General features: G+C 39.0%; 2 protein-coding genes across 2 annotated transcripts in view; one reads left to right on the top strand and one right to left on the bottom strand.

The window, feature by feature from the left end:
* Positions 1-16284, bottom strand: part of LRRK2 (leucine-rich repeat kinase 2) — a 164138-nt gene extending 147854 nt beyond the window's left edge. The window contains exon 1 of the mRNA XM_009885946.1: positions 16246-16284. Coding sequence (XP_009884248.1) covers positions 16246-16284 — 39 coding nt within the window. The remainder of the gene's footprint in view (positions 1-16245) is intronic.
* Positions 16285-16742: 458 nt separating this feature from the next.
* SLC2A13 (solute carrier family 2 (facilitated glucose transporter), member 13) overlaps positions 16743-27175 on the top strand; it is a 130953-nt gene continuing 120520 nt past the window's right edge. The window contains exons 1-3 of the mRNA XM_009885945.1: positions 16743-16797; positions 18492-18651; positions 24934-25142. Of these exons, the coding sequence (XP_009884247.1) occupies positions 16743-16797; positions 18492-18651; positions 24934-25142 (424 nt within the window). The remainder of the gene's footprint in view (positions 16798-18491; positions 18652-24933; positions 25143-27175) is intronic.

Below are 27175 nucleotides of genomic sequence, written 5' to 3'. Positions count from 1 at the left end.
TCTGGGCATGCATTGAGTAGAGCACAAATACACAAATAATGTCAACTTCTCTTTTAGTGAGTGGGAGTGTACTTTACTAAATTATTTGAAAGCACGGACCAGAAGGTACTGTTTATCTTAAAATGTAACTTTGGGGCAGGGTACAATAGTTGTCTACACCTGTATGCTCTATGTGATTACCTCTGTGCATCTTATCTCCTGCCCGTTTAGGGCTTCCCTCCTCCCTGACCCCAGTCTGCGGTTTTACTAGCTAGGGTAAACAAAATATTATCGTGTTCAACACTGTGTGTGCTTCTGAAAAAGCTGTCGTTTCAAGGCATAATTTTTAGGTCAAGCTCTGCCGCTGTTTTGCTTTCTTTTGTGCCTGTCGATGGTGACTTTAAAGTAAGAAAAGATGCAGCTTGTGTTTTGGCTTTGATTCTGCCTGTCCCCACCTATTTCTGAGTCTTTCTCCCCTGGAGTCAAAAGCTGTCTGTCCTATCAGTCTGCAGGGCCTCTCCCTAATTCAAAGTTAATTGCTTTGCCTGACACCCAAGTACTATCTGGGCGATTAATCATTATCCTCTTAGATGTGGAGTGCTCCTTTGCACAGAGGGAAACGGTGCTCTGAGCTTAGAGACGCAGCAGTGCAGAGAAGGTTTTTCCTCACGGCTCAAGACCATCAGGCCTGTCTCTGTAAAACCGATTGACTCTTCAGCAAGATCTGAGCCACCAGTTTTATGTTTAGTCTATTCAGAAGTTAATTCTCAGTAATTCCCTCTGTAAAGGTGGAACTTCTAAGGGACTGTGTGTGTGTTTTCTGGTTTTCCTTACCTAGCATCTGAACCTGTTTCTGGCGGGCTTAATAGAGTCTCTGCTTATGGCCAGATGCTCCCTTCTGTCTTTCATCCATGAGTATGGATTCATCTGTGGGATTGTTTTAGATGGGTTGCTGAGGCATAAATCCCTGTGGCTGTGTGTGGGCTGGGTGAGGGCAAGCCTGCCCTGCCTGGTAGCCTGCCCTCTTAAGCTTTTCTATTAATTCTGCTTTTCTTCCTAGAGGCTTTTTCCAGGATACATGAAGTGAAACTGTGTGTGCTAGGTGTGATGGGGGCTCCTTATGGGACCACTTTGTTACAGTCAACCTATTCAATTTTTCAATTTGTCTAGCTGCAATGGCATCTTATTCCCAAGTTTCCACTATGTGGGAGCTTCATTTGGACTGGGATATAGGGAAACGACGCTCCTTGCACTGGTGCAAAGAAGGGGGAACTGGGAGTGTGAGTGCTAAAGTAGCACTACTCGAACCTCAGTAACTCATCTGCCACACTGTCGTTCCTCGCCCACGCTGGTTAGAAGGAACATCTGACGGGCCTCCTAGACAACTGTGTTGGGAAGTAGGAATCCAGACATCTGGAGAGCTCTGTATATGTGCATGCACAGGAAAAATTCAGTAATGAAATAAAATTATATTAGTGGATATTTTAATTAAGAGTTGTTGGTATTTTTGTGGTGAGAAAAAATGTGATTGAAGGTGGCTATGCAAGAGGATACTGTAAACCAATTGTGCGGATTTTCAGGATTAGTGTGTCGGGAATGGATTCCACAGCAGTGCTCTGGAGGACAGGAGAAGGTACAAAGAACTGCTTTGGGGTACGAAGTCATTCTTTCTGCTTCTTTAAGTATTTTTATCAAGTGGAAATATATAGTTCCTGGCTCAATTCCTTCTTCTTCATTAAATTTTTATCAAGTAGGCATGTATAATGGACTTGTATGGTCTAACACCCACACAGGGTAACTAGTTTTCATCTGTGCTCTGGCAATGAGCAAGAGAGAGAACTTCAAGAGGCCTAACTCCACACTCTTCCACCACTCTTTCACCAGTCTCAAGCCAGTGTGATTCCACGGACATTACGGCAACACTGATTTCTTTACCTCATGATCTTGATAAACTACTAATTACTATGGTACTTTACAGGAGACATGAATCTGTTCATCAGCTAATTGTAGTTTCATATAAAATTAAGTTTGCAGGGTAGATATGGATGTCATACCAAGCTACAACTGAAAAATAAAACTTTAGGCAGATTTGTTAGAGAAATTTATAAGACTTGTAAGCTGATATTTGAAGATGACGCGCTATTTCTTCGCAAATGCTTATATTCATCTTTACAATATTTTGCTTACAGCAATGCTCTGTTTCTTGCTTAAAGAATTCAGTTAGCTGTAGTAAAACATAAAAATGCCTGTGTGCATACTTCTTAGTCTTGTACAAATATGTTCCCAATGTCGCTGAATCATCCAGAAGCAATGTATGGCTCTCTTTGTTTGGATTTCTATTTGTCATACGTTATCAGCACTAAAATACATGTATCCCTAAAGCAGTAATAGACTGAGAAGTGTTTGGTCTGCTGTGTCTCCTTTTCACAGTTGCTCTGTGTGTTCTTTGGGTTGGATTTCCATTTGTCATACATTATCAGCACTAAAATACATGTATCCCTCAAGCAATAATAGACCAAGAAGTGTTTGGTCTGCTGCATTTCACTTTCACAGTTGCTCTGTATTCTGCAAATTTGTCCTGTTACAGGATCTGTGCCATTGGTTTTCTAAGTCACAGTAAATTTTGCCAATGCAAATACCAGCTTGTGTTACCTGTCCTAGGAGCTGGAACCCATACAGTTTGCGTGTGTGCTGTGGAAGCAATAGTGGCAAGGACACTATTGTGTTCTGGTACTAGCAAGAAAAAAAAATTATTTCATGCTGATACAAAGAGCTAGAGACACATAACCTTGAATATATCTTGCTGTAACATGTAGTTTTTTGTGTCATGCAGTTTTATAGTCTTAAGGCTGAATTACAACAAGCCTTATGTTAAAATAAGTCAAATTCATGCACATGGTTGTTTTACGTTGCCACTCAGAAGGCTTTCTAACTTCAAATACTGCAATAAGGAAATGTCTGTTGTGTTGCTGAAAGGCCTAACTTGCACATTTTGAAACCCCAAATGTCTGATGCACCGTCTTTGGCTGAATAAACATAAGGCCAATCTGTAATTCTTGGGTTTGTCACTTCCTGGCCACTTGATCTGAAAGTGGCTGTGATATTTATGACTCCATTTTTCCTTCTGTAAGGTCGGGCTGAAGTTTGCTTGCATTTTCGAAAGGCATTCTTGGACTTGTTAAAAACAAATAATAATCTTTTAATTCTATCAGTCATAACCTGTTCAACACTACAATTTCTGTGAATGACCTTCATAGTCCGATTTTCAGGTTCTTGGATAATTTTCTTTACAGTGAGATCTCTTTTCTCCTCTTTCCCTCCTTTCACTGTGTTTGGTCCTTAGACAGGCAGTACTGTTTGTGGTATTAGTCAGGGAAGCCTGATATTTAGATCTTACTGAAATGCTGGTAAATTAGTTGTTACAAATTGCAATTAATGCCTGTTATGTAATTCCCACTTGGCTTTGTAACTGTAGGTAATTCTACTTAACTGGAAGCACAAACTGTGCGTTAATAGATAAATATATACAAATTGTCACATACTTGTCATTGCACAGGAAAATAAGATTGCCTAGAATCAACCCAACTCTATAAAGCATTAGGATTTATCTCAGTGGAATAATGTAGACTTAATTTCCTGAATGTAATCTGACATGCTGTATCACTAACTGTGCTTATTCTTCAATTACTCCCACGAGTCTTTTCTGTTCCTTACAGGCAGTTGGCACCAGAGTTGTTAAAGGACTTTGCTACTAACTGCTTTTGGTAATTTATTCCTAAGCTTGAACTTTCTGATATGGTAAACATACCAGAAAATATCAGTTTCTGATACGGTGAAAATACCAGTTTCTGATATGGTAAACATATCAGAAAATATCAGTTTCTGATATGAAACACTACTCAAAGGGTCTGTACGTCTTACCAATTAAAAAGTCCTTTAAACTAAGAAAAGAGAGCAGTGTAAACTCAGAGTGAGCAGATGAATGTGGATATGAACTTGACAGTATTTGAAAGGTGGATCATGCTTCTCCTGAAGATAACGAGCAATAGACATTTGAGTTGCTGAAAGCACACACTGCATTGGAAGTAGGGTCTGTGGGTTTTTTTTTCTAGCTGCTGTAGTATGGCGGTATGTCATGAGTACTAAGGAAGGGGATTCTGCTATTAAGGAAGTTGTCTTTGGTGGCAGGAAAAGTAGCGTTCTGCTAGAGTAGAGGCTTCTTCCCAACCTCATCTACATACAAACCTGTGCTCAACATGTGTGCTTTGCAACAGATTGTAAAATTTTATAGGGAAAATACTGTGGTTTTATTATTTTCTTGCTGCATACAAGTACTAATTGGGCAGGTAGGAGTGGGTAGTGAGTAATTTAGAGATCCAGTCACCTATGAGCTGTTTTGTGCTTTGTTGCTGGTTCCTAGTGCTTTATTAGAAGCTATCACAACTGGTTTCTTTCCTACTCACAGTTACTCTATTAGTGTTCAGTTTAATAATTCTCCTCCAGTGGGTAATTAATTCTGCCTCCTGTTGCTGCCCACCTGCAGTATTGTCAGCAGTCCCTACCTTTTGTTTTGGGAAATAAAGAAGAGGATGTAGACTGGAGATGTTTTTAAAATGTAAATAAAAGTAATTCTTTTTACTTTTGAGTGAAAATTCAATTATATGTAGCTAGGTTTTACTGTAATTGATGTTTCAATTAGATCGTGCTTTATGAAAACTTGATTAAACATCAGGTGAAATGTGACCAGATTATAGGGAAAAACAAGATGCGAGACTAATTACTTTGTAGGGTTTCTTTGGAAAGATTGCTGTGAGGATTTGGAGCTCCTTCCCCACTCTGGTGTTAGGATTTCCAGTTATCCTCAAATACGAAAATGTATTTATAAATTTTCTCTGTGAAAGTAGAGTAATGCTGTAAGTGCAGAACTTGCAAAGTTTTTATTTCAGAGAGATCCTGGATTTAGTTGTTTTTCTTGGTGGTAGCTTGAGTATGAATATTTTCACTTAAAACTTGAACCCGACATGAGAATGTGTTGTCCCTTCAAAAGAGAATGTGGCTTCATGTTTAGCTGTAAACCTTTCAGTTTTAAGGACGGAATCCGCCTCTTAGTGGGAGCAGATACGAAGGAGTTAAAAAAAAAAAAAATAGCATTAACAGGAGGCTCTGTGTAGTAGCTGTGCCTCAGAGTACAAAAAAGCTGGGGCACTTAGAGGCTGGGGGACAGCAAGCTGAAACGGCAGAATATTTCATTGCCCGGTTAGTCATCTTATGACTTTCAGTCATTTATGGCAACTTGTACAGTGCAAGTTACGGGAAAAGCAGATTTTATCTTAACAAGGATATTTGCTGCGTCTATATTAATTAGAATGGGACTGTCAGATATGCCATTTTAAATGCTAACTCCTCATTCTTCTTAAAATTTCTTCTTTTCACAATTCTCTTATTGGATAGGGGCAACACAGCAGACTGCCCGATGAGAGAATCAGTGGAGTGCTCCAAGTTACAGAAGGGCATTTTAGATACCCATCTTTATTTCCTTTTAATCTTTAGGTTGTCTAGAGTTACCAGGGTCTTGTATCAATTAACAAGATTTACTGAGAACAACACAATGTTTGCCTGGCTTTCACTGCAGGCTGCCCTGCAGCTCTTCCTGAATCCTCCCCTGCTAATGCGTCCGGAGAGTGAAAACAGGGCAGGAAAGAGCTGTGCTCCTGTGATCTGCGGTTCTCACATCCGTTTGCTCTGAGCACTGTTATTAATAAGGAGGTCTGCAAAGTAAAAGTTGGAGTAGAGTAACCCTGTTAGCAGAATTAAGTCTGTTGTTTGGAAGATGGCTGTCCATTACAACATGTCTAGAGGACTGTAAGTTGTCAAAAGCTGAAAGCCATGAGAGCAGCATCTCCCAGGTTTTCCTGAGATATTCTGTCCTCTGCCAGTCTCTTCCCTGAGGCCAAGACTTGCAGTCTTGTTTTTAGGAAGCTCTTTTGTAGGCCATTTCACTGTTAAAATTTAGCAGTAGTTTCTTACTACCTGCAGCATCCAGCCACTCCTGGTTAGCTGAGACTTTCCTCAGCTTTTTGTCCCTTAGATGTTGGTAATGGAGCAGTTCATCTGTTCCTTTTTTCCCTTTAGCACTTGACAGCTACTGTTGTGGGTTTTTTTCCCACAAATGCAGCAACCTCATTCTTCACTTCTAACATCTTCATTTTGTCAGTGTAAGCAACTGATGGAAGTAAATACACACCAAAATAGCTTAAAGTACCCTTGTATCCCTTGACAGCTTGAGTATGACGCTGTGAATGCTGCAGTCGTGACTGCTGATCTAGGCTATCTCAAGTCATTTCTAGGAGTAAAGTTACGTGGCCTGAAGTTCAGCGCTGGTTTGTCCCTCTACCAAGGACAGTCTCGTGCAAGATCCTTGTCCTCATAGTGAAAACCCTTTCTGAGACTTAACTGCTTTACTTGAGAGATCCTTACCTGGGATTCCTCCATAGGGTGTTCTCCTATTACAGTTGCATTTTACTGGCACTGAGCAGCTGTTATTGAAATGGTAGCGCGGAAACTCCAGACCGTGGGGAGGAGTTGTATGGAAGCTAGACGTTTAAGCTGAGCTGCTTCTTGTAAAGCAAAGAAATGTGCAGCACTTGGACTATAGACTCAAGATACTGATTTAAGATACTGTGTGTGGGGAACACCCTTACTTTGCCTAGTGTGGAAGAGGCATGCGCTGTGGGAGGTGAAGCACTATACTGACTTCCACCACCACCCCCAACCTCGAATACTGCAAATATAGACACCATTTACTTTCCCATATGGTCAAAAAATGTGTTTTATTGTTTGTAGACACAATCTTGTTTGTGTATGAAACCTCTAGTGTAGAGGGAAACTGAGCAGTCACTGTGACTGGTATATTGTCATTATAATGATAGTTACATTACTGTCGTGAGTGCTACTTGCATTATAATGATATAATTGAAAGTTACTTTTTAAAATCAGACCTTAGGCTGTAAAAGGCTTACAGGGCTTTTGTTTATTTTTTAGAGCAATAGTTACAAAATGATATAACTGGTACCTGTCTTCCTACAAATCATGCTGTTTCTTACACAAGTTGGTAACTAAATGTAGTAATTCAGATGAAAATACAGTTTTCTGCATTGATGGTTGCAATGTATTTACCCATTGCAAGCACAAAATTACTGGAAATCTAAACTAGACAGTATTTTTATGGATGGCTTTCTAGAATAGCGAATGAACACATTGAATGTCACTCCACAGTTTATGTCTAAAATACTGTTTACAATGAGGTTAGTCTTTCTAGATTTGTGTGTTTTTTGTTTTTAATTAGTGGCAAGTGGTAGGTAAGAAAATGCGTTCTGCTCATCTACATCTTAAGCTGCATGTTGGAGTCAGTTGCTGGACTTTTTGTTATCTCGATGAAACCTAAAGCAGTTCACAGGAAAGTTAACCAGTTTAACTGTTTTAATAAGTGCAGTTGTAGGAAGAGGCACTGTTAAAACCACATTACTTCTTAGTTGAAGAGGGCTTTCAGGTATAATTGAGGGCCTGCTTTTAGCTGAGCAGTAGTTCACCTTCTAAAGCTTGTTCATGTTTGTTTCGATATCACTTCTCTTAGAATTATTGTAAGTTGGGTGAAGCATCACTGTAGTAGAACTAGGAAAGAAAAAAATGGTTTATAAACAAAAGTGTGAAGTTGGAAAGGAGTATTTGTTTTATGTGTAGCTTTCGAATCATTACCCTTGTCCTCTGAAAATAGAATTTCTCTGCACAGAAAATCTTTGCTCACCCTTGAACTGTTCAGCTGTTGTTCTGGGGTTTTTGGTGTGGGATATTTGTTGGGTTTTTTTTTTTTTAAGCATGTAAAGATTGCATGGTGTTCATAATGCTGGCTTTCTAGCATATATGAATGGTTATGCAGATGAGTCCTGCCAGATATTTCTAGGTCATTATAAAACCATACTTCCCTGCTGGAAACTGCTCTTTGCTTGGCTGAGTCAGCAGAAGGAGCTGGATGGCCAGTCCTCAGCTGCTCAGGTAGTGGTTGTTGTGGTCTTGCGCCTTAGCACAAGTCCATGTCAGTCATTAGATCAAAAGTCTCGAATGGGAAATGGAGCAGCTGAAATACAGATAAGCATCCCGATCTGCTGCCTTGCTGGAAGGGGAGGAGCCACTGCCTGGGGAAGTAAGTCCTTATCTTTAGCTGTGACTGCCTCAGGACTTGGCCAAATTCATCTGCCTGTTTTTCCTAGGTGTAAGCAAGCAGTGTGTATTGTGCGTTGTCTGCATGTACTGAAAAATGTCTACAGCAAAGCACAGCTTATATCGGTTACTATTTATTTGAACTAAAAGCTTCACTTATAAAGTAGATTAGTACTTGTCTTATGTGTCTATACAAGCTATCATAAAGAAAACTACTATGTTGTATTTATAATTTCCAAGTGAAAGAAAAATAAAATGCTCTTATTTTCTGAAGTGAAAAGCTTTTGCAATATGGTAAAAATAAAGGTTGCATTGAGTCGTATAAACATCTATGTTGCTTTGCTGTTTCACCCTGAAAGATCTTCCACAGCTTGTAAGGTCACAGTATCTTTGCAAATAGTGCTTGATCAAAATTAATTCAGAAACAAAACAAATTATGCTTTTTACTAGTTTCTTTTGGTAGCTTTTAGTCACTTTTAGGGCTGACTGCTAATCTTGTGTTGTTATAATGGTTGAGATTCTCTCCTCACAAGTCCTGGTACCTTTCAAGTAGAGGGAGCCATAGCAAATTCAATATCGCAGATTAGTGATGCTGCCTCCCCTGCATGCCTCTGTGCACACACACATACTTTTTGAGAAAGAGTTTTTCCTATTTAAGTTTTCCTAAAAATGCTGTTCCAGAAATAATTCATTTGCTCCTGTCTGGATCACTTTAGAAAAAGGAGAAAATCCATTTCAGCGTTGAAAGTTGCTAAATACAAATTGGTAGCTGTGTAGATGACCAACAAAAGACTTTGTAACTATTTTGCCTATTGAAAATGTAGGTGTAGGTTAGCAACCAATTACTTTGCTTATGTATTTTGAAGAAACTGTCTCTGATGAGCTAGCTTGATTAATTACCAGTTCAGTTGTTACGTTTTTTTTTTATGACGTTGTCTTTTAGCTGGATTTCTTTTAGGAATCATTTGTATTAACGTTTTGAAGTACTCTGAAACAGGGCAAATCTTAAAGCTAGATCTGTGGATAGATTTAGGCAGCATAAAGGGAGTAACTTGTTTTAAACTTACCAACTTTCTGGAATGGGATCTACAGCCATGAACTATAAGCACAGGTTCCCATTATGCCACGCTGTGAGGAGGTCCCTCAGTGGGACACCCAGGAACTCAGGCAGCCGAATGGGGAAAGTCTGACCAGGTGTTTGGCAACCTGTATTAAAAGGAATATGTGCTGGCCATAAAGAAAGACTGAATATGGGTTAACTAACTCCGGGTTGCTGGGAAGTGTAAACTGTGATACAACATCTGTAGTGCTAGGCGTGCTCTTATGCTTTGGGCAGCTGTGAGGATCTTTGCTTCAAGTTTTCTGGATGTTTAGCTTGATTATTTTGTGTGTGGTTATTTAAATCCCACTCTCTCCTTCTGACTTTGCCACTCAAAATAAATTTTCTCTGTAACGTTGTTGGATTACTGTAACCTTGAATAATCTTAAAATAACTTTGTATAGAAGAAATTATTTCTTTTAAAAATTCTCATACCAAAATGAGCTGTTCTATGTATAGTACTAACGTTGAGGCTGAGGTTGAATAGGATTCTACGGTTAAAGTGGTTCTAACACTTACAAATAGTTACTTTCATCTGACCTTGAAAATTTTCTCAGTTCTGGTTACTTTTATGTAAAATTCTCTTTCTGTTCCTGCCGTTCAACAGTTTTCCCAGAGAAGTATTTTTTCCCTGTCTAGCTCTCCTGCTTATCTTTTGGTGTCCACAAATTGTGGTGTGTTTTGTATCCCCCTCTACATTGGGATGTTATTTGGTAGAATGGAATGCCTGCAGTTTCCTGGCTGTGGGTAGTATTTTCTAATTTATTGCGTGTGTGTTATTAAAGATTGCTGCATATTTTTTGTATGTGTTCAAGTTTTTGATAAACTGAGTTTTCTTTTAATAAACTGGGCAAACTAGGTTTTATTTTAATAAACTAGCCTGTACGTGGTAGGTTCTCGTCTGTCTTGCCTCAAGTGTCATGGCTCACCTATTTTTTTCCATTTCATAACCACCTGGTTTCCAGATTAAAAAGGTTCCCTGGCTTGCAGAATTTCAGTGTAGGAAAATAAGTACTGGGATAAATAGTCCCTTCTTGATTACTCTATTTGTTGTATATTCATATTCATGTTTCTCTACTATGATACGTGGTTTCCTTATGCTCTTCTTGCAAGGTACTGCCCTGGAGATGTCAGAGAAAGTCCTTAGTGCTGTCATTACACAGGAATTGTACTCTGTGTTGCCATCTGATTATTATTTTTTTTTTCTTAATGAGTTGGGTCTGCATCTGTATCTTTTGATCAAGGGAGAGTTTGAAACTTGAAATTACTCTTGTGTGTAATGCAGTTCACAAAGGCTAGTGCTATCTTTTTGGGGGTTGCCTTTACAATATGACAGTTGTGGTTGTTTCTAGGGGACACAATTTGAGGGTTTTTTTAGGTGAGGAAGGATTTTGTGTTCTTGATCCTTACTGATACACAAAACAGGGAAAAACCTTCTCATGGTCAACAGAAGGAATTATTCATCCAGGCTCATTAAGGTATGATTGTTCTATAAATTTGAAGCAGTATCAACTAGTGAGGAGCTTCATTTATTTTAGTTCAAATTGTTCTGGGCCTTGGACTCTTCCACAGTTGGATGCCACATAGTAACATAGTTTTTTGGCACTATTTATAATATTGGTCACTCTGGTTTGGGCTAGTGGCTAGATCAGGACATAAAGATCTGCAATTACTTTGAATATTAGATGTTCAACAATACAGGTTCTTTAACTGTGGTGAAGCAGCTGTCTCTCTGATATAATAAATTAGTGTTTAAATAAAATACAAGACTTTAATGAAGTTTGCTGACATTGTACCCCCAGTCTAGAGGAGATGCACCTAAATCTGACTGTTACTGTGATTTATGTTCTCACAAAGCAATGTGGGTTTAGTGTTAGCGGTTTGTCCCACTGTCCTTAGGTATTTCAGAGCTTTGCTGTAGCCGGGTACAGTTGTGCCACTACAAAGAAATGGACGTCTACCAATCTGATGTAGTGGAGAGATTGAGATGGGAAAGTGTGCTGTCAGTCATCCTCCAAATAACTTTCAGTAATCAGTTATAAACTGCTGATAATACCTTTACTAGATATGTGCAGTGGGTGGAAAGCCTAGATATTAGAGGGAACTTGAGCTTTCCCTTGATGTTTGCACTCAAACACAAGTTATTTCAATGAAGATTTTAGCTATATCTGCTAGGGAAGTGGTTAGTGTACTACAACAGTGTTCAAACACACTGCTTTCTCAAGTACTTCCTATTAGCATGTTTAATGAGGCACTTTAATATCCCCTTAGGTTGACTGTCATTACTGAAAGCTGAAGTGTTAACTGTAACAACAGAAAAGGACTCTACAAGACTATGAAAAATCTTAATTTATGTTTAGATTGAGCCGTGTAATTTCAGTATGTTGTAGAGTTGCCTGTAGAATAGTGGCTGATTGTTGATGTGGCTCCTGTATGTGTGTTTGTGAAAGCTAATAGTCTTTTAAAATCAATATCCTTGCCAGTTAAAATGTATCTATTTTGTGGAGGATAGACATTCTTCTCTCCACAGACTACTTAAATGGATTCTTCTTTAGATTGACAGTAAAAAAAAATAAATAAAATTATTGTGGAACTTGTCACTTCTTTCAAAAAGTTAACCAGTGTGTTGCCCTTATACTTGAATACTACTACTCGGATGTGAGCAATGTTCTAAAGTTATTGGTTGGCAAGAATGCTGTTCTTGTCAGAAATAAAGTAAAAACCTTAGAGTACAATTTGCGGGAACACAACCGAAAGAAAATACTTGATGAAAGTCTCTTTGTCCATATAATCTGATGTACTTCTGGGATCAATAGTGTTTCAAGGCACTAAATTTAGATTGCATGTCCAATATCCAAAATGTAAGAAGTTTATCAGATTTCCTGCAAAGTTGCTGGAAGAAAACAGTAGCTTGGTGTTCAGATATAGCTTGGCAAGCTTCCCCCTCCCCGCTTTGGAATTTACTATTTAATTAAAAAAAAACAACCACCAACAAGCAAAGAACAACCAAACCTTAAATTTGTATTTAGACTTTCTCATAGCATAACAATCTCTGTTAGGCTGTTTGTTAATATTTAATTCCTGATTCTCTTTGCCACATACTTGCTTCTTCATCGGGTTGCCTCCACAAATCCTCCATCTGTGGTATCACTTGCTAAAGCTGCTTGGAATCCTTACAAGCAGTACAAACCACTATGGGCAGCTTCTTAATGAAGTGAACTTTAAATTTGGTTGCATTAAAGTTTAACATTTTAATGAAAATTTCCTCTTACCAGTTCATTCTAAGATATATGAAAAAATAAAACTATTACGGTGGTTAAGTGTCTCAGTACAGCTTTCTACGTTAGTGAAGAATGCCTCATTCCCATGAGTGTTCTGAAAGGAAATGTTTTAGTAACTTCTGTTTCTATGTCTTCATTTGGAACCCCTAACAATACAAATTTCTGTAATGAGCTGTGACTATTCTTTGTTGTTAATAGAGATTACTGGCTCAGTTGCTGTATTCTGAAAAAGGATCAGGGATACCTTTGCTTTTTGTTTTTTGTGATTATTTCACATCCTGATTTTAGTTTCCAACTGGGCAATCTGGAGTCCCATGGCAGTTGGGCCAGTCTCTGTTATCATACGTAGTCCTGCCTGTGGGTCACTACGGGCTTTTGAGCTCATCGTGAACTGTTTAAGGGAGCTAAGTGGTACAAACCCCTTAACGGGCAGGTGGGTATCCTTTTAGCTGGTTGTATTCCCTGGTTTACCTGGTGTTGATGCAGAGGGTCAGGACAAGCTCTGGAGGGAAGGAGGGACAGAACCATGATGGAAAGAGACACCAGCTCCTGGATGTGCCTCCTTAGCACTTCTAGTTAATCAGCAGTCCTCTTTATTCCTAAGCATAAAAGGCTGATTCAGTTGCGTGAGGTTTTTTTTTTTAAAGTTACCCAATTCTTGTCACCTGTCTCTTATGTTTATGAACCTTTTGGGTAGTAATCTAAACAGCAACAATAAAAAATTGTCAGGAATCCTTCCCAACGTTTTTGCTGCTCGTGCTGCTGGTTATTAGTTGATGCCAGTGAGATGATTGACACTTACATTCCTACTACCTTGGAGCTTTTTTTATTATGCTAGGAGTAAAAGTGCATCTCATTCAATATCCTGTCTCCAGCTTTTGTTGCTCATCTGTTTTTGTGACACACCTTCCCTCATGTCTGCTGGATGCACAACTGGAGCTGTAGTGGAAGTCCTGGTCTTTACAGGATATGTTTATAGCCATCTGATCTTGCAAAAAGTCTTTAAAATTATTCCATCTCCCTAGTATTTATGCCCAAGAACTTGGATTCCTTCTTTAGTCCTTTTGTTTTGTTATCTTAATCTCAGTTCTTAAAATATATTTTTAATTCTCCTAATTATCATAGGAATTTTCCTTCATGACCTTTTTATCTCTCCTGTCAGTAGGTTTGTTGACTTCATTACTGAACTTCTTAGTGAATTCTTTATAATGGTTATGTCTTCATACTGAAAATGCCTTTCTGGTTGGTAATATGATTCTAAGATGCTTTTTCATACCTGCTTTCTGTAGATTGTCTTAAAATTGGGTTGTGTGCTCTGTTGTCTCTGCTTTCCAATGGTAAGTCCGCAGATTATAGTAGCAGCTCTAGTAATTAGTCTCCTAAGTGATTTTGGAAGTGAAAAAATATTTAATATGATGATTTAAGTCCATCGTGTCATCTAATGCTTCCCGTATAATAATTAGAGGCATCTTGTGGTCTAAATTTAAGGAACCTTCTATTATATTTTTTTCTGAACTATATTCTTTAATGAGGGCAGAAGGTTAATGCCTTGGTTACTCAAGTTGATAGAGATTGGGCTTGCCTGCTCTCTCTTCTCAGATTTCATAGCTGTGGTTTACAATGTAGAACTTAAACTTTCTCTGACGGATTTCCAGTTAATTGTTTTCATTTTCTTTTCCTCACATCTTGTCGCTTATCGGCTTTATTAGTTAGGTAGTAATATACTTGCCTGCAGCAAAAATCTTTTATATGGTGTGAGCAGTTTAACAGTGAGAGCATATTAGAATGTGTCATCTAAGTGCAAATGGAAGCGTTCTCATATGAAAGATTAAACAAAGATTACATTGCAGCCATATTTATTTTGCTAGGAAAGCTGTTCTTTGTTTTCAGAGTTCTTTAATACCTATCTATTAAAATAACTACATAACGAATACTGGTTATGTATTTTAGAGATTTTTATAATTGTTTAACATTTAATGCCTTGCATCTAACTGTGCCTTTTCACAAGAACTTACTCTCCTGTGTTCTGATATGTCTAAAATTGAAATTAGAGGAGGAGAATCTGGAGAACACTGATGCATTCTAAGGCAATTGAAAGCAAATCTGTAATGTAAATAATATTATAGAATCTAAAGCATTATTTTCTTAAAGTGGTATGATTTTTCTTCTTAATTTGATATGTTTGAGAATAGCCTTTTTACTTCTGGTGAATTTTTTAGAAAGAACTTCGGTTTCTGTGTGAATGCTTTCTGGAGGGCAGCCAGTCAAACTGGGGAGGCTTTCCTAATTGCTTCCTTCCATTTCCTGAAACCTCCTCCTGCCACACTCTGTTTCAGGCTCAGAGTAGCAAAGCATATGTTTTGATATCTAAATGATAACTGGAAATACATAACATAAATTTATCTTCCAAGCTGAGGTTTTTGTTTGGATGTTTTGAACCTGCAAGTTTTGGGAAGCCCAGTGGAGGAAGTAAGGTCTGAGTACAATGCCAAAAAGGCTGTTTTTGACAGCAACGTTGTCTCGGAGTGAGAAAGCTGGCGTGGAAGTCACAGAATCATTTTGGTTGGGGACCCATCTGTGGAGATGGTCAGGACCTAACTGAGCATGGTCCTGGGCAGCCTGCTCTAGCTGACCCTGCTTGAACAGGGGTTGGACTAGATGATCTCCAAATGTCCCTGTCAATCTAAATAATTCTTCATGATTTTGAACCAATATACTAACTCCTTAGTTTTTCCTAAGAGATCATATGCTGTTCGTTGCAGTTTTGATAATAAATAATTTCAACTATCGTATTAATGCCAGCTGAATAGCTGATATCATAGACTAGGTTGTTGAGGTGTGCAAGCTTCCCCTTCCTCTGCTTATTCCCATAGTCATTAACTTTGTGGCAAGAACACAGCAGAAACAGTAAACCTCCTGCTGTCATGGTGCCTCTTGTTCAAGACACTTTATAAACATGTTTTGACCTTCACACTACCCTTATGTTACAGCAGAAGGCTTTAGTTTTTACCTGTAAATGGCAAGCGTTGTGTTAGCCGGGGCTAACGCTGGTTCTAGCAGCGTCCCAGGGCTGACAGTGTGTGCTGAACATTAGCAATAGCCGTTGGTCTGATCAATGGTGTGGCTCTGCTTTTTGGATGCCTGAGAAGCAGATTTGGCTGGCTTGTTTTTGAACAAGAATTCTCTGCAGATCCTGTGTAAAGTCAGCTTTCATTAAGAGTTGAATGGAGGAGGGGAGGGGGAAGTAGCTTTTTTTACAGAGCATATATTGGTTTTGGTTGTGTACATCTTCCTCACTGCTTTCCAGTAAAATCCACATACGGATGTTTCCATCTTTACCTCTCAAATTAGCTTCACTACATGATTATTAGGGACATGGTTTAGTGGTGGTTTTGGCAGTGGTAGGTTGATGGTTGGACTTGATGATCCTAAAGATCCCTTCCAACCTAGACAATTCCCTGATTCTATCTGTTTCAGAGATATCCTTCTTAGGACTATATGTGTTTTTTTCTAAACCTTTTAATGGTATCTGTGTTTGCAGGGCATGAGGGAGGATGAATGCTAGGGATTGACTTTCAGTAGGTTCCAAGAGAAAGATGTAAGGTCAGTTTTCTCTTTTTGTCCCCTGAAAGACAGAAACACAACCCTGTTTTTCTTCCTTGTACTTACTGCACGACCCTGTTCTGTTTCTATACTTGTCAGCTCCATGTTGGAGGGTTTGGTCTCTCATTTCATTTCTGGTGCTCTGCATTCAATCATCTTCTCTCATTTCTATGTTACTCTTGCAAACAGCAGGGAAGGTGTTTATGGGACAAATGATAAAATAGCCACTGGCAAGCAGACTCTTCTGACACACACACCTTGAGTTACCGTGGTTTTTTAGGGATGATTGGTCTAAATAGAGTAGTGGAGAGCGAACAATGGCCTCAAAAAGCCCTCCAGAGATACCAAGTGTCTGGTCCATCAAGTCACAAATTCCCAAAGCTGGTGGTTATCAGACGCTTGTTTAGGGTGTAGCAGGGAAATTATTTGATGGTTGTTTAGCTGGTGAGCCTTTCCTCAGACTGCTTCCCGTTGCAGGCAGAGACCATGACACTGGGCCTTGGGCCTGGCCCCACAGAGCTGGGTGTCCTGCAGGCCCCTCCTGGCAGTGGGAAGATGGCAAGATGGCCACGCTGGGGTGGGAGAAGGAGCGTGGGCACGTGAGGTGGTGTGCCCGAGGTGGGTACCTAATGGTGGATTGCATTTGAAAAATTCCTTCTCTCTCAAATGCGCAAAGGGCTATTTGAATGCATTTTCCCATGGTGCATTCTGGTTGGCTTCGAGAAATGGTTGAATACATTTTTAATGTGGGGGTTTTTTGTGTTTTTTTTTTTTTTCTTCCTGACACTTTTATGTGGTGGGTTTTTTTTTAAATTCCGTGTGGGCTTCTCCGTCAATAGGAGGAGGCAGAATTGGCGCGTCCTGGGAGGCTCTGCCGACAACTGCGTTATCACGCTGAGAGGCTGCTGAGAGCATTTCCCTGTCGTAACAAAGGATCTTCTGATGCCATTTTATTATTAAACAATCTATATTCCTTGCTCGAGGTTTTGGAGGCTCCCAGCAGTTCTGTCAGGCTAACCTTGTTGTTAAAGATGATTTTGTGTGTGTGAGTCAGTCAGGCAGTGGGGTGCCGGCCGGAGCCTCCACCATTTTATGACAAAATCTTTCTGCCATGAGCTGAGCTGGGAACCACGGCTGTGCTTCAGGAGCCACCCGCACGCCTTTAAGGGACCTTGTTCCTTGCTGGGAGTGTGGCACTGGCCCATGCTGGCATTGGGCTGTCAGTGTGCACTCAGCGGAGCTGCCCCGGGCTGGAAGATGTGATGTCTCTGCTGCTGCTGGGCTGTGCTCACTGTGCTCAAGTTGTATCTCGGCTGGCTTCGGTCAAAATGTGGTTTTGTGTGTGTGTCACCAACATACTTTCAGTTTTAATGACAAAATAAATTGCTGTTGGTTATTGCTGTTGGTTCTCTTAAGGGAATAGGGATATAAATTTCCTTTAAATGAGAGCCTGACTTTGTTGGTGGGTTTGGACTGCTAAAGCATGTTCCTTACCCAGCTCTGCTCTTTGTACAATGCTGAACTCCTGTTGTGACAGTTTGTGTGTATGTATGCGCTCCTGTGTGTGGGACACACGGGCACTTCTGTCTTTTGCACAAATGGCTCATTTAGAGCCAGCGCATAATTCATAGGAAATACTACCAGTGTTAAGAAAGAACAAAAGGCAGCTGTGCTTTAGCTTCAGTCCTTGCGTCTTGATGGCAGTGGAGTTTTTAGCACTGCATATGGAATACTTTTAAACCAAGTCAAGAAACAATCAAGAAAGTCAAGAAACAATCTATCCTATATAACAATAATGAAATTGCATCATAATAATAATAATAATAATAATAATAATAATAATAATAATAATAATAATGAGAATAACAATGCTTGGCCTTGATTTTTCTTGGAGGTGGAAACCATTCTAAAGTTCTATTTAAACTCAGAGCTGTGAACACTTGACATCTTCAGTTAGTCACTTTGACTTACGTGTACTTACTTGGATCGTAGCATCTCTTAATTTCAGAACTATAAATATGTTTATGCTTTTTATTTAGTCTTCGTATATGTGCAATGTGAATTGAAGTGAGTTATTCCTTCTGTCGTTACATCAAACCTTGAACTTGCAATACAGCCGCTAGCAACCAGTGTGTGTGCCCATGGGTATGCTTCTAGAGTTCATTAGGTGTATTTTCTTTTTTTTTAACTTTCAGAACCTGGAAATAAAATTCTTCCAGCTTGTTTCATTTAAATGTTACAATATTTTATGATGTAAAAGGAGTGTAGTGTCTCTTTCGATTTCATAACTGTAATTTCATTTGTTCTTGTAGGTGTAGCATCTATGACTGTGCCAGTGTACATCGCAGAAGTTGCTCCTCCACACTTAAGAGGCAGATTAGTCACCATTAACACTCTGTTCATCACTGGAGGGCAGTTTTTTGCAAGCGTCGTTGATGGACTCTTCAGCTACCTCGCGAAGGATGGGTGGAGGTTTGTGCGTCTTCCTTGCTAAAAGCAAAACTGGCATGGTCTTGATTTGGTTGAAAGCTATTAGAGTTCTTGTTGGTAAAATAAGAGTTTGCATATAAAGTGTTAAAACCGTATACTGAAATGGAACTTTAATAATTAACTCTTGCTAAATCATATCCATACTGCTTTCGCTTAGGCTTAATATTCACAGTATGCTTAGTTTTTTTTGCTTTACTAAACTTTAAAGTGGATGAGCAATAAATATGCGTCAGAAAGCTTGAATGATTGTCATGATGTTTATGAAAGTAGCTTGCCTTTTGCATTTAGAATAATTACATGCTGATTTTTCAAAAGGCAAATTTCCACTAAATATGATGCTGTATGCGCAAAATACAGGTGTATTTTGAGTATTCTTAATCTAAGCAGTAGTAATTCAATAGGAATTGAAGTGAAGGATATCGCAGCATAACTTTATAGTTAAAAGTTTAGTTTATAGAATAATATGAATATCTTTTACTGTACTTTCTGGATATTGTGTTCTTCCTGTAGACATCGCTAAGTGGTTCTGGACTGCAGCCTTACACCTACCATCTTTATATATTTGAGAGAGATGAGAAATTTCAGTGGCTCATTGTCTTACTTGCAGCGCTGACTTGAAAAAATAATTAACAGAAATGCGTAGAAGGAATAACTTATACTATACATTCCAGGTTCTGAAAACTTGTGCTTAATTATGTGTGATTTTCTCTTGAAACACTCTTGGGAAAGGGACGCGTGTTGTTGTAGGGCCTTCGATTTCTGTTGCTACAGCCTGGAATCATTTTGCTGTTTGAAAATCCTAGTCTGAAGGATCCTCCCCCCCAAACCCCTGAAAGCTTGCAACATAAATACTGTTATGTCCTCTGGCTTCTAATGGAGCTGAATAGGGATTTCTAGGTGCACTGATATTTGAAGTTTAAGTTAGGAACAATTAATTTGGGACTTGGTACATAGAAGAACTTGGAAGCTGATCTTCTTATAGTATGTAAAGAAATATGCATTAAAACAAAAAGTTAATGTTTTCTTCTTGATGAATCTATGGTTTAATTTGTGTATGTCTGAAGACTCAAGAGGTTTGAGTTTTTACTTTTTGTCCGTATGATTGTTTCCTTTGCCTCTTTTATAAAAAGGTGTCTCATTTTGACCTTAGGAAAAAAGTCATTTCATGCTGATTTTGTTTAATTCTTGTTTAATTTTAAGATTTAGCTCTGCTTTGTGCTTTCTGAAAATGCATTGGTTACTTTAGCTCAAATGAAAATAGCATTTTACATTTTTACATGAAGCTTTTGATGACCTTTTCATTATGATGCAGCTGCATTCTCTGACAGACTGCATGTCCACTTATGGAGAATGGAGTTCTCTTATGGAGTTGCTTTCACTGAAAGAAAAACTTAGTTTTATAGGATTGCTAATCCCTTTCTGGAGTTAAAGAAATACGTGCAGTTTTGAGAAAAGTTAATGGCATGCAGTAATGCATTTCTAGGTAAAATACAAACTGAAGTATTTGATCCCTGATGCCAATTATTCAGTAGTTGCTTTATTATTTTAAATTAACTTTTAGCCTAAATAATTTGCTAACATAATGGCTCCCTATGCATGGGGCTGGGTGGGAGGAATGGACAAGTAAAGATATTTATTTAGAAACGGAGCTCTGAGTCACTGCTACTGTTAGAGGCATTGTGCACTTTCTGTTTAGGCAGATTTTTTGAGTTCAGTTTACTTCAGTGGTTAAGGATTCAGCTGGGGGAAGCTTTTGTGGATATAAGTGGTTTTTTTCCCATTAGTGGGCTGGCACAGAGGAGCTAAGGATGTATTTGTAATGTGTTTCAGTAAATACTAGTGCATTGGAAGAAAAATACAAGCTAGCAAAGCATCTGACAAGTATTGATCTTATTGGAGCTGTACTTTTTGTTTAATTGTTCAGGTAAACTAAGATATTCCCTAGTTTGAATTTTTGCAGCTTAAAAGCAAACTTCTAGACTTTGGAAAGATCAGTCAAAGAGCTAACAGTGTGATATAGGATGTATCAGTTTTCAAATCAAGCAGTGACATAGCATTGACAAGTACAGTTGCATGTAATGATAATTTAAGGAAAAAATATCATTCCAGTTTGTTAACACACACAGAAGTTACCATCTTTTGATATGTCACTTTGTAAATATATTTAGGTAAAGTGGAAGATTAAGTGGAAGGTAATAGTCATTGTCAAATGTAGATTTCGTCTTTCAGTAAACCACGGGTGTTTCAATATGCCACTGTACCTCAAATAGGAATGAGGCCCCCACCCACTGAAATGCTGCACAGCTGTTCTGGGAACTTCTACCTTGGTGTAGCTTGTTGTTCTCTTTGGAACAAAAAATAAACTATTCTAGTAAATTCAGGCCTTTTAACCTACCTGAACTGAAAAAATTAAAAGTAAATGTAGAACCTGTGGACTGGGTAAGGCTGGGAGGTTGGGTGTTTGATCAGAGCTGTGCGAGATGCTGAGTTTTGAAAATGTCCATTGATGAACATTTCCACTTCTCAAGACAACTTGTTCAGATGTTCAGACATTGTCACTGTGAAGAACTGTTTTCCCTCCTCTTTGGTCTGAATTTTCTTTCATGCTGCTTGTGACTATTGACTCTTGTCCTTGTGCACTTCTGAGAAGAATCTGTCTCTACCTTCTCTATGAGCTCCTTTTCCATTGTGAAAGATGAAATTAGATGTCCTCTTGATCATCTCTTCTAGGCAGCACAAACCCATTTCTCTCAGCCTTTTCTTTTATGTCATACACTCCAACTGCACAACCATCTTAGGGATCCATTGCTATTCCCAGTTTGTAGCTTTCCCTCATGTTGGTGGTCCCCATCTTCCAGATCCAGCGCAGTGTGTTGAGTAGTGATGAGAAACTGTTTCTTGTAGCCTGCTGGCTCGATCTTAGGGATCCATTGCTATTCCCAGTCTGTAGCTTTCCCTCATGTTAGTGGTCCCCATCTTCCAGATCCATCACAGTGTGTTGAGTAGTGATGAAAAACTGTTTCTTGTAGTCTGCTGGCTCATGCTGGATAACTTTTGCTGAGGCAGTAATGCTGTGTTTTACATACACACTAAGTACTGTTGTGCTGGATTGAGCAGAGCAAAGTGAACTGAAACTATTGATGATGCATTGGTGAGAAACTGAGGCTATGCTGATGATGAGGTATCCAAAGATTCTCAGCTGCGATGCTGGAGCTGTTAATAGAGGATTGTGCACTTGTCTGTCCTCAGCTAGTTTCTTGCAACCTAAGACTGAGCAGGGAAGAGTGCAGATGGTCTGTCACCTAGAAAGGGTGGTCAGGAAATGCATGGGGAGAAATCACAGATGTTCACTCCTTGAGTCATCAAATATAAGAAGGAGAAATATATCAATTATTGTAGCTCTTAGTGACTGAATGGCTAAATATTGGAGTGCTACAAAAAACAATAGGGAACTTTACTTTTCCTAGTCTCTGCTTGTTTTTGGAAATGCTGGATATTAAATTAAAAATAAACCAAAGAGAACAAATATTTAAACTGACTCTTATGTCAGGTTAGCTTTATAAACCCAGCTAATGCCATCTTAATAGTATTGCAGCAGTATGTCTGAGAAGGAGAAATGTTACAGCAGACATTAAATTTCATGCTGGATTTTTTCAGGTCTGCTAGACATCTGGCTTCAAATGCCAAGTCTTGTACTCTGTATAGGAAAGAACTATATTAGATTTCTGAAAGCTGGCTCACTGCATGAAATGTCTAAAATTGCCTGCCTTTTCTCTAAATTGTTTACATCAAAATTGCTTGATTTGAAAATTGCAACAACTCTCGAACTCGCAAGGGATGTATGCTCTTAACTGAACATTCTCCTTCTGACCTGCTCCTTGTGCTCAACTTTGACCAGAAACATGATGATTCAAAACTAACTTTAGTGAGTGAGCACTTTCTGTACATTTCTCTTATCTTGCCTGTGATAAACAATCCAATAGAATCCAACTGGTAGCTTTAACAGGCTGGATTGAGCTTTCAGGAGCTTCAATTGATTTTTGCCTCCTAAAATGACTGCAGGTACCCAGCTGCTTAGTTCTGGAGGCTCTGCTGCATTTAAGGGACTGAAGGGCTTTGAAGGAGCAGAAATCAGGTAATATGAGTATAAAGGACTAAAACTGTTTGTTTAGATGCATTAAAAGATTCTTTTGCTTGCAGTTTGACAGAACACAGTGATGATGTTTTTAATCCCTATGGTTTTGGTCTACTCTTCACTTGAAATAGGGAAGGCTTTCTAAATACTGACCTAATGCAGATATTGAATATACAGTTTGGTGAGCTTCAGTGCTGTATGTGTAAAGGTGATGCTGTATACAGCTACCAAAATGTTTATGGAGAGGGAAGAGCATAGGAAGAAATGAGGACATTAACAAATTAGAACATTAGTGAATGAGGAATGAGAACATAGCAAATTAGTGACACTTGGTAGATATGTTGGCTGAACATGACTCAACTAATAATCCTTCCACAAGCTTTGTGTTTTGAATTTATTTTCTTCCTTCTGCTTTTCTTTTTTTTTAACTAATGATGAGCTATACCATTGTCAAAGTTAGAAAATAAGATACTTGCTTACAGATTTCTTTCTAGGGCAAGATTTACTGGTATGACCTTTGGAAATTTTTGCTGGTTTAAGGAAGAACTTGAGGGCACGGCTTGGGGATGGGAAGACTGGCCTGCATGCACATTGTCCTGGGATAGCTGTCCTCTTTGCATTACCTTTTTGGTGTTCTTTCCCCCATTCTCCAGTCTTCTGCCCTGTTGTATTGCTCATGTTTTTCTTTGTTAAATCTACAAATGCCTCTAAGAAAGTCTTTTTCCATTTTCATCCAAAATGCATTTGGACTTGAGAAATACATATGGTTCATTGCCCTGAAACAAGGTTTCCGTTAATGGTTGTGCTCTTTCCTACTCTATTAGCAATCTCATTTCATAGCATGCTTTATAAAAACATCCAGGTGAGAGACTGCTGAATTGTCTGTGTGAAAGCATGTATCCTGGTGTATGAAGAGGGGAGCTGGAGGAGAGATTAGCAAATCTACTTAATCTCCTGATTGATGTCAAGGTGTGAATTTGTTTATGAGTACAGACTACCTCAGTATTCAGTCTGAGGTCTAGTTTCTGGCGGTGTTTTAATGATTATAACCACTGATGTGAAACCTGTGATAGCTGCTATAGTGTACAGGTGACACCAGCACCATTTAGAGTCTTTTATGGAAGTGAAAAAAATCTCAGTGAAGTGCAAATGGAAAAAGGTCAGATTTAAAAAGCAGAACAAAGTTATACACTGTTGCACTTCTCGTTATTCTTCTTAGTGTTTTATTGAAGGAATATAAAAATGTGAAGTGTATAGGCCAGAACTGCCCATGAAGGTTGGTGGTATGCTTGTCTTCCACAGTCTTTTCCCCACTCTTCAGCTGGAGTGTTGTCACAGGTTTCAGTGCTGACCCCTGGAAGCATAACTCTCTGGCCAGTGTAATTCACTGTTGAGTAGAGAACTAGCCTTAATGCTATATATAGTAACACCCACCTTCCTGGGCATCTAAAATGCTGTTTCCATTTAAAGCCTAACATTGCAGCTGGCTAAAGATTTAAGAGCAGACTCTCTAAAAGATCTGGTGTAAACTGCTGCGCTGGTGAAATGAACTTTTTTCATTGTTTCTGCTAATAGTCAGAAATTTTCAAAAGTAAAACAGACATCTCCTTACACAAAAGGTGTATTCCTTGGTCACCCGTGTCTGTGTACATATTACTGACCAAATTAAGCATTTTTCATTGGCTGGTTTTTGGTTTATTTTTTTTCTATGTCTGTAAAACAGCAGGATTTCAGTCTCATTTTTGCCATCAACAGTACCCATTTGTTCTCTGTGCCTTTGCTTTCTCTTTGTGTTCATTCTTTTATCTTCACTGAAGGGACTGTCAGTTTCCAAACTACTGGTTTTTATTTAGTCTGACTTGGTGTCCTTGGGACCAGTGGCTATAGCGTGAGTGATGGCAGAATAGTCAACAGAACTTTAAGATTTCCTGGAATTGAAAGAGAGGGTCCTGTTTTCTAAAATACTTGCAGAACACGAGTCTTGCCTGCTTAACTTCTGGTGATAAAGAATACGAGGGGAGGAGGGTTTGATTTGTAAATTACAGCTTAAGTAGCTGTAACTGAGTCTTCTCATAGCATGTTTTTATAGGCATTTATTTATTTATTTATTTATATTTGCTTATTTCCAGGTACATGCTGGGCCTGTCAGCTGTTCCGGCAGTTATACAGTTTCTTGGATTCCTGTTTCTTCCTGAAAGTCCCCGCTGGCTCATTCAGAAAGGCCAGACTCAGAGAGCACGGAGAATTCTGTCTCAAATGCGTGGCAACCAGGCAATCGATGAGGAGTATGACAGTATCAAAAACAACATAGAAGAAGAAGAAAAAGAAGTTGGAGCAGGTATGCTGAATGCTTGTTGGCTTGTCTGCCTATCAATCAGGAGATAAAAATCAGAAGAAATCTTGAAACCGTAGCCTGTAGAAACGATGTTTTTCTTGTCTATTTTGCTATTGTTTGAAATATTTCATATACTGGTAGCTTCAAAAATGAACAGATGTTTCTGTGAACCTGGAGTTTTAAATTAGGTTCTGATTTCTTAAGTGAGGAAAAAGTAAAGTTGTGTAAGATTCCAAGTTTATACCACCTACGCGTATATGAGAATTGCAGTCAAAAAATTACACAGTTTAAGAATGTACATCTTGAAGAGTGGAAATAAATAAAATAAAGTTTGGTTTCTTTCATCAGTGGAAAAGGCCAAAAAGACACTAGGGAGGTCAGAAGGCATTTTATGTGTCTGAATTATCCAGAGGCTGTATCCTGGCTGACCATATTCTAGACCAGCAGCCTTTGGAAACATTTACAAAACTAGGCATGTCATACAGAGATTCTTTTTCAGTAAAAACAGCTTCTGAAAGTCCTTTCGGTCTGCCCCCAAGAGAATAAGGCATCTAACTGAAAATCCTTTTTTTACCCTTTTGTATCCTTATGCCATAATTGCTCACAACTTTATGTATGTACTTAAGTGTATACTTATAAAGCAAGGTTACCATTCCATTGGCTTTCTGTCCTCTACATATTTTTCCTTTGCTTTGTGCTGGAAGTGTTAACCTGGGAATCTCACATAAGGCTCTTAAGTAAGACTCTTTGTAATTGAACATCTTCTTCCTTGAACATTAATAGGAAAATACTGTAACTTCTCAGAGCTGGTGGAAAGAAAAATGCAAGTTATTTTACATCTGTGCGAATTGAAATTCAGCACCTTATAATACCTAATCTCATTGCCTCATTGAGTTCGGCTTTGAGCCTTACAATAAATAATTAAGTATCTTGAAAAAGTTATTTGACACATACTAGTGAAGGGATTTTCAAAATATTCATCACTGGTGTGAAGCAGGCTGGACTTTTTTTTTCTCCCATTATGTTTTTGAGGCTTTGGATGTTTTTTCCAGTTCTTTGGGAAGGGAGTTAAGGTAAATTAAGTTAATTGAAGTTGATTTGATAAAAAGCTGAAGTGGGTATTCATAGAACAGCTTGAGTTTGAGAGTCCTATGCTGAAGTTCTTGATCCTATTTCAGGATTGAAATTCTGTGGAAAGCGACTTCCTGTCTAGTATTAAAGTTTTTATGCTTCATAGAAAGAAAAGGAGCAGGTGTTCGACCCATTCAGTCCCTTATTTTTAGGCACTGGGCTATAGGTATGACCTTGTTTCTCTCTGTTAAATCTTTCTTCATGCTGCTGTTTCACTATTTGTAAAATAAATGTGGTGGTGTAAGACTGCTGTAGGACTGACTCCAGCTCAGTTGTTAAACAAGTCCTCTCTACATTTGTAACTTGGACTGGCACACTAACTACGAGGTTGTTGGCTTTCTGGGATGTGCAGGTCTCTTGGTTTTCCCCACACACTCCCCTGAAAACTTAGTGTGTTCCTGGAGTTTAGTTAAATCAAGCACATTCCTAGGTGAAAGCTTGGTTGCAGAGAATCAGTGTTTCCCAAAGCTTGAGAGTTGTCACCAAAGGGCATTAGAAAAATGAGGGGAGAGGGACTTTTTACAAGGGCATGTAGTGATAGGAAGAGGGTAGATTTAAATTAGGTGTTAGGAAGAAATTTTTCACTGTGAGGGTGGTGAGGCACTGGAACAGGTTTCCCAGAGAAGTTGTGGAAGCTCCATCTCTGGAGGTGTTCAAGGCCAGGCTGGATGGGGCTTTGAGAAACTTGGTCTAGTGAGAAGTGTCCCTGCCTATGGCAGGGGGGTTGGAATTAGATGATCTTTAAGGTCCCTTCCAACCCAAACCATTCTATGCAACTTAAACCATTCTTGGCAATCCCAAGCACAAATACAGGCTGGGTGGGGAATGGCTGGAGAGCAGTCCTGAGGAGAAGGACCGGGGCGTGATGATTGACCAGAAGCTCAGCATGAGCCAGCCGTATCCTG

This window comes from Charadrius vociferus, unplaced genomic scaffold (assembly GCF_000708025.1).
Source record: "Charadrius vociferus isolate BGI_N301 unplaced genomic scaffold, ASM70802v2 scaffold535, whole genome shotgun sequence".
Classification (NCBI taxonomy): Eukaryota; Metazoa; Chordata; class Aves; order Charadriiformes; family Charadriidae; genus Charadrius; species Charadrius vociferus.
This window is presented reverse-complemented; position numbering and strand designations above follow the sequence as displayed.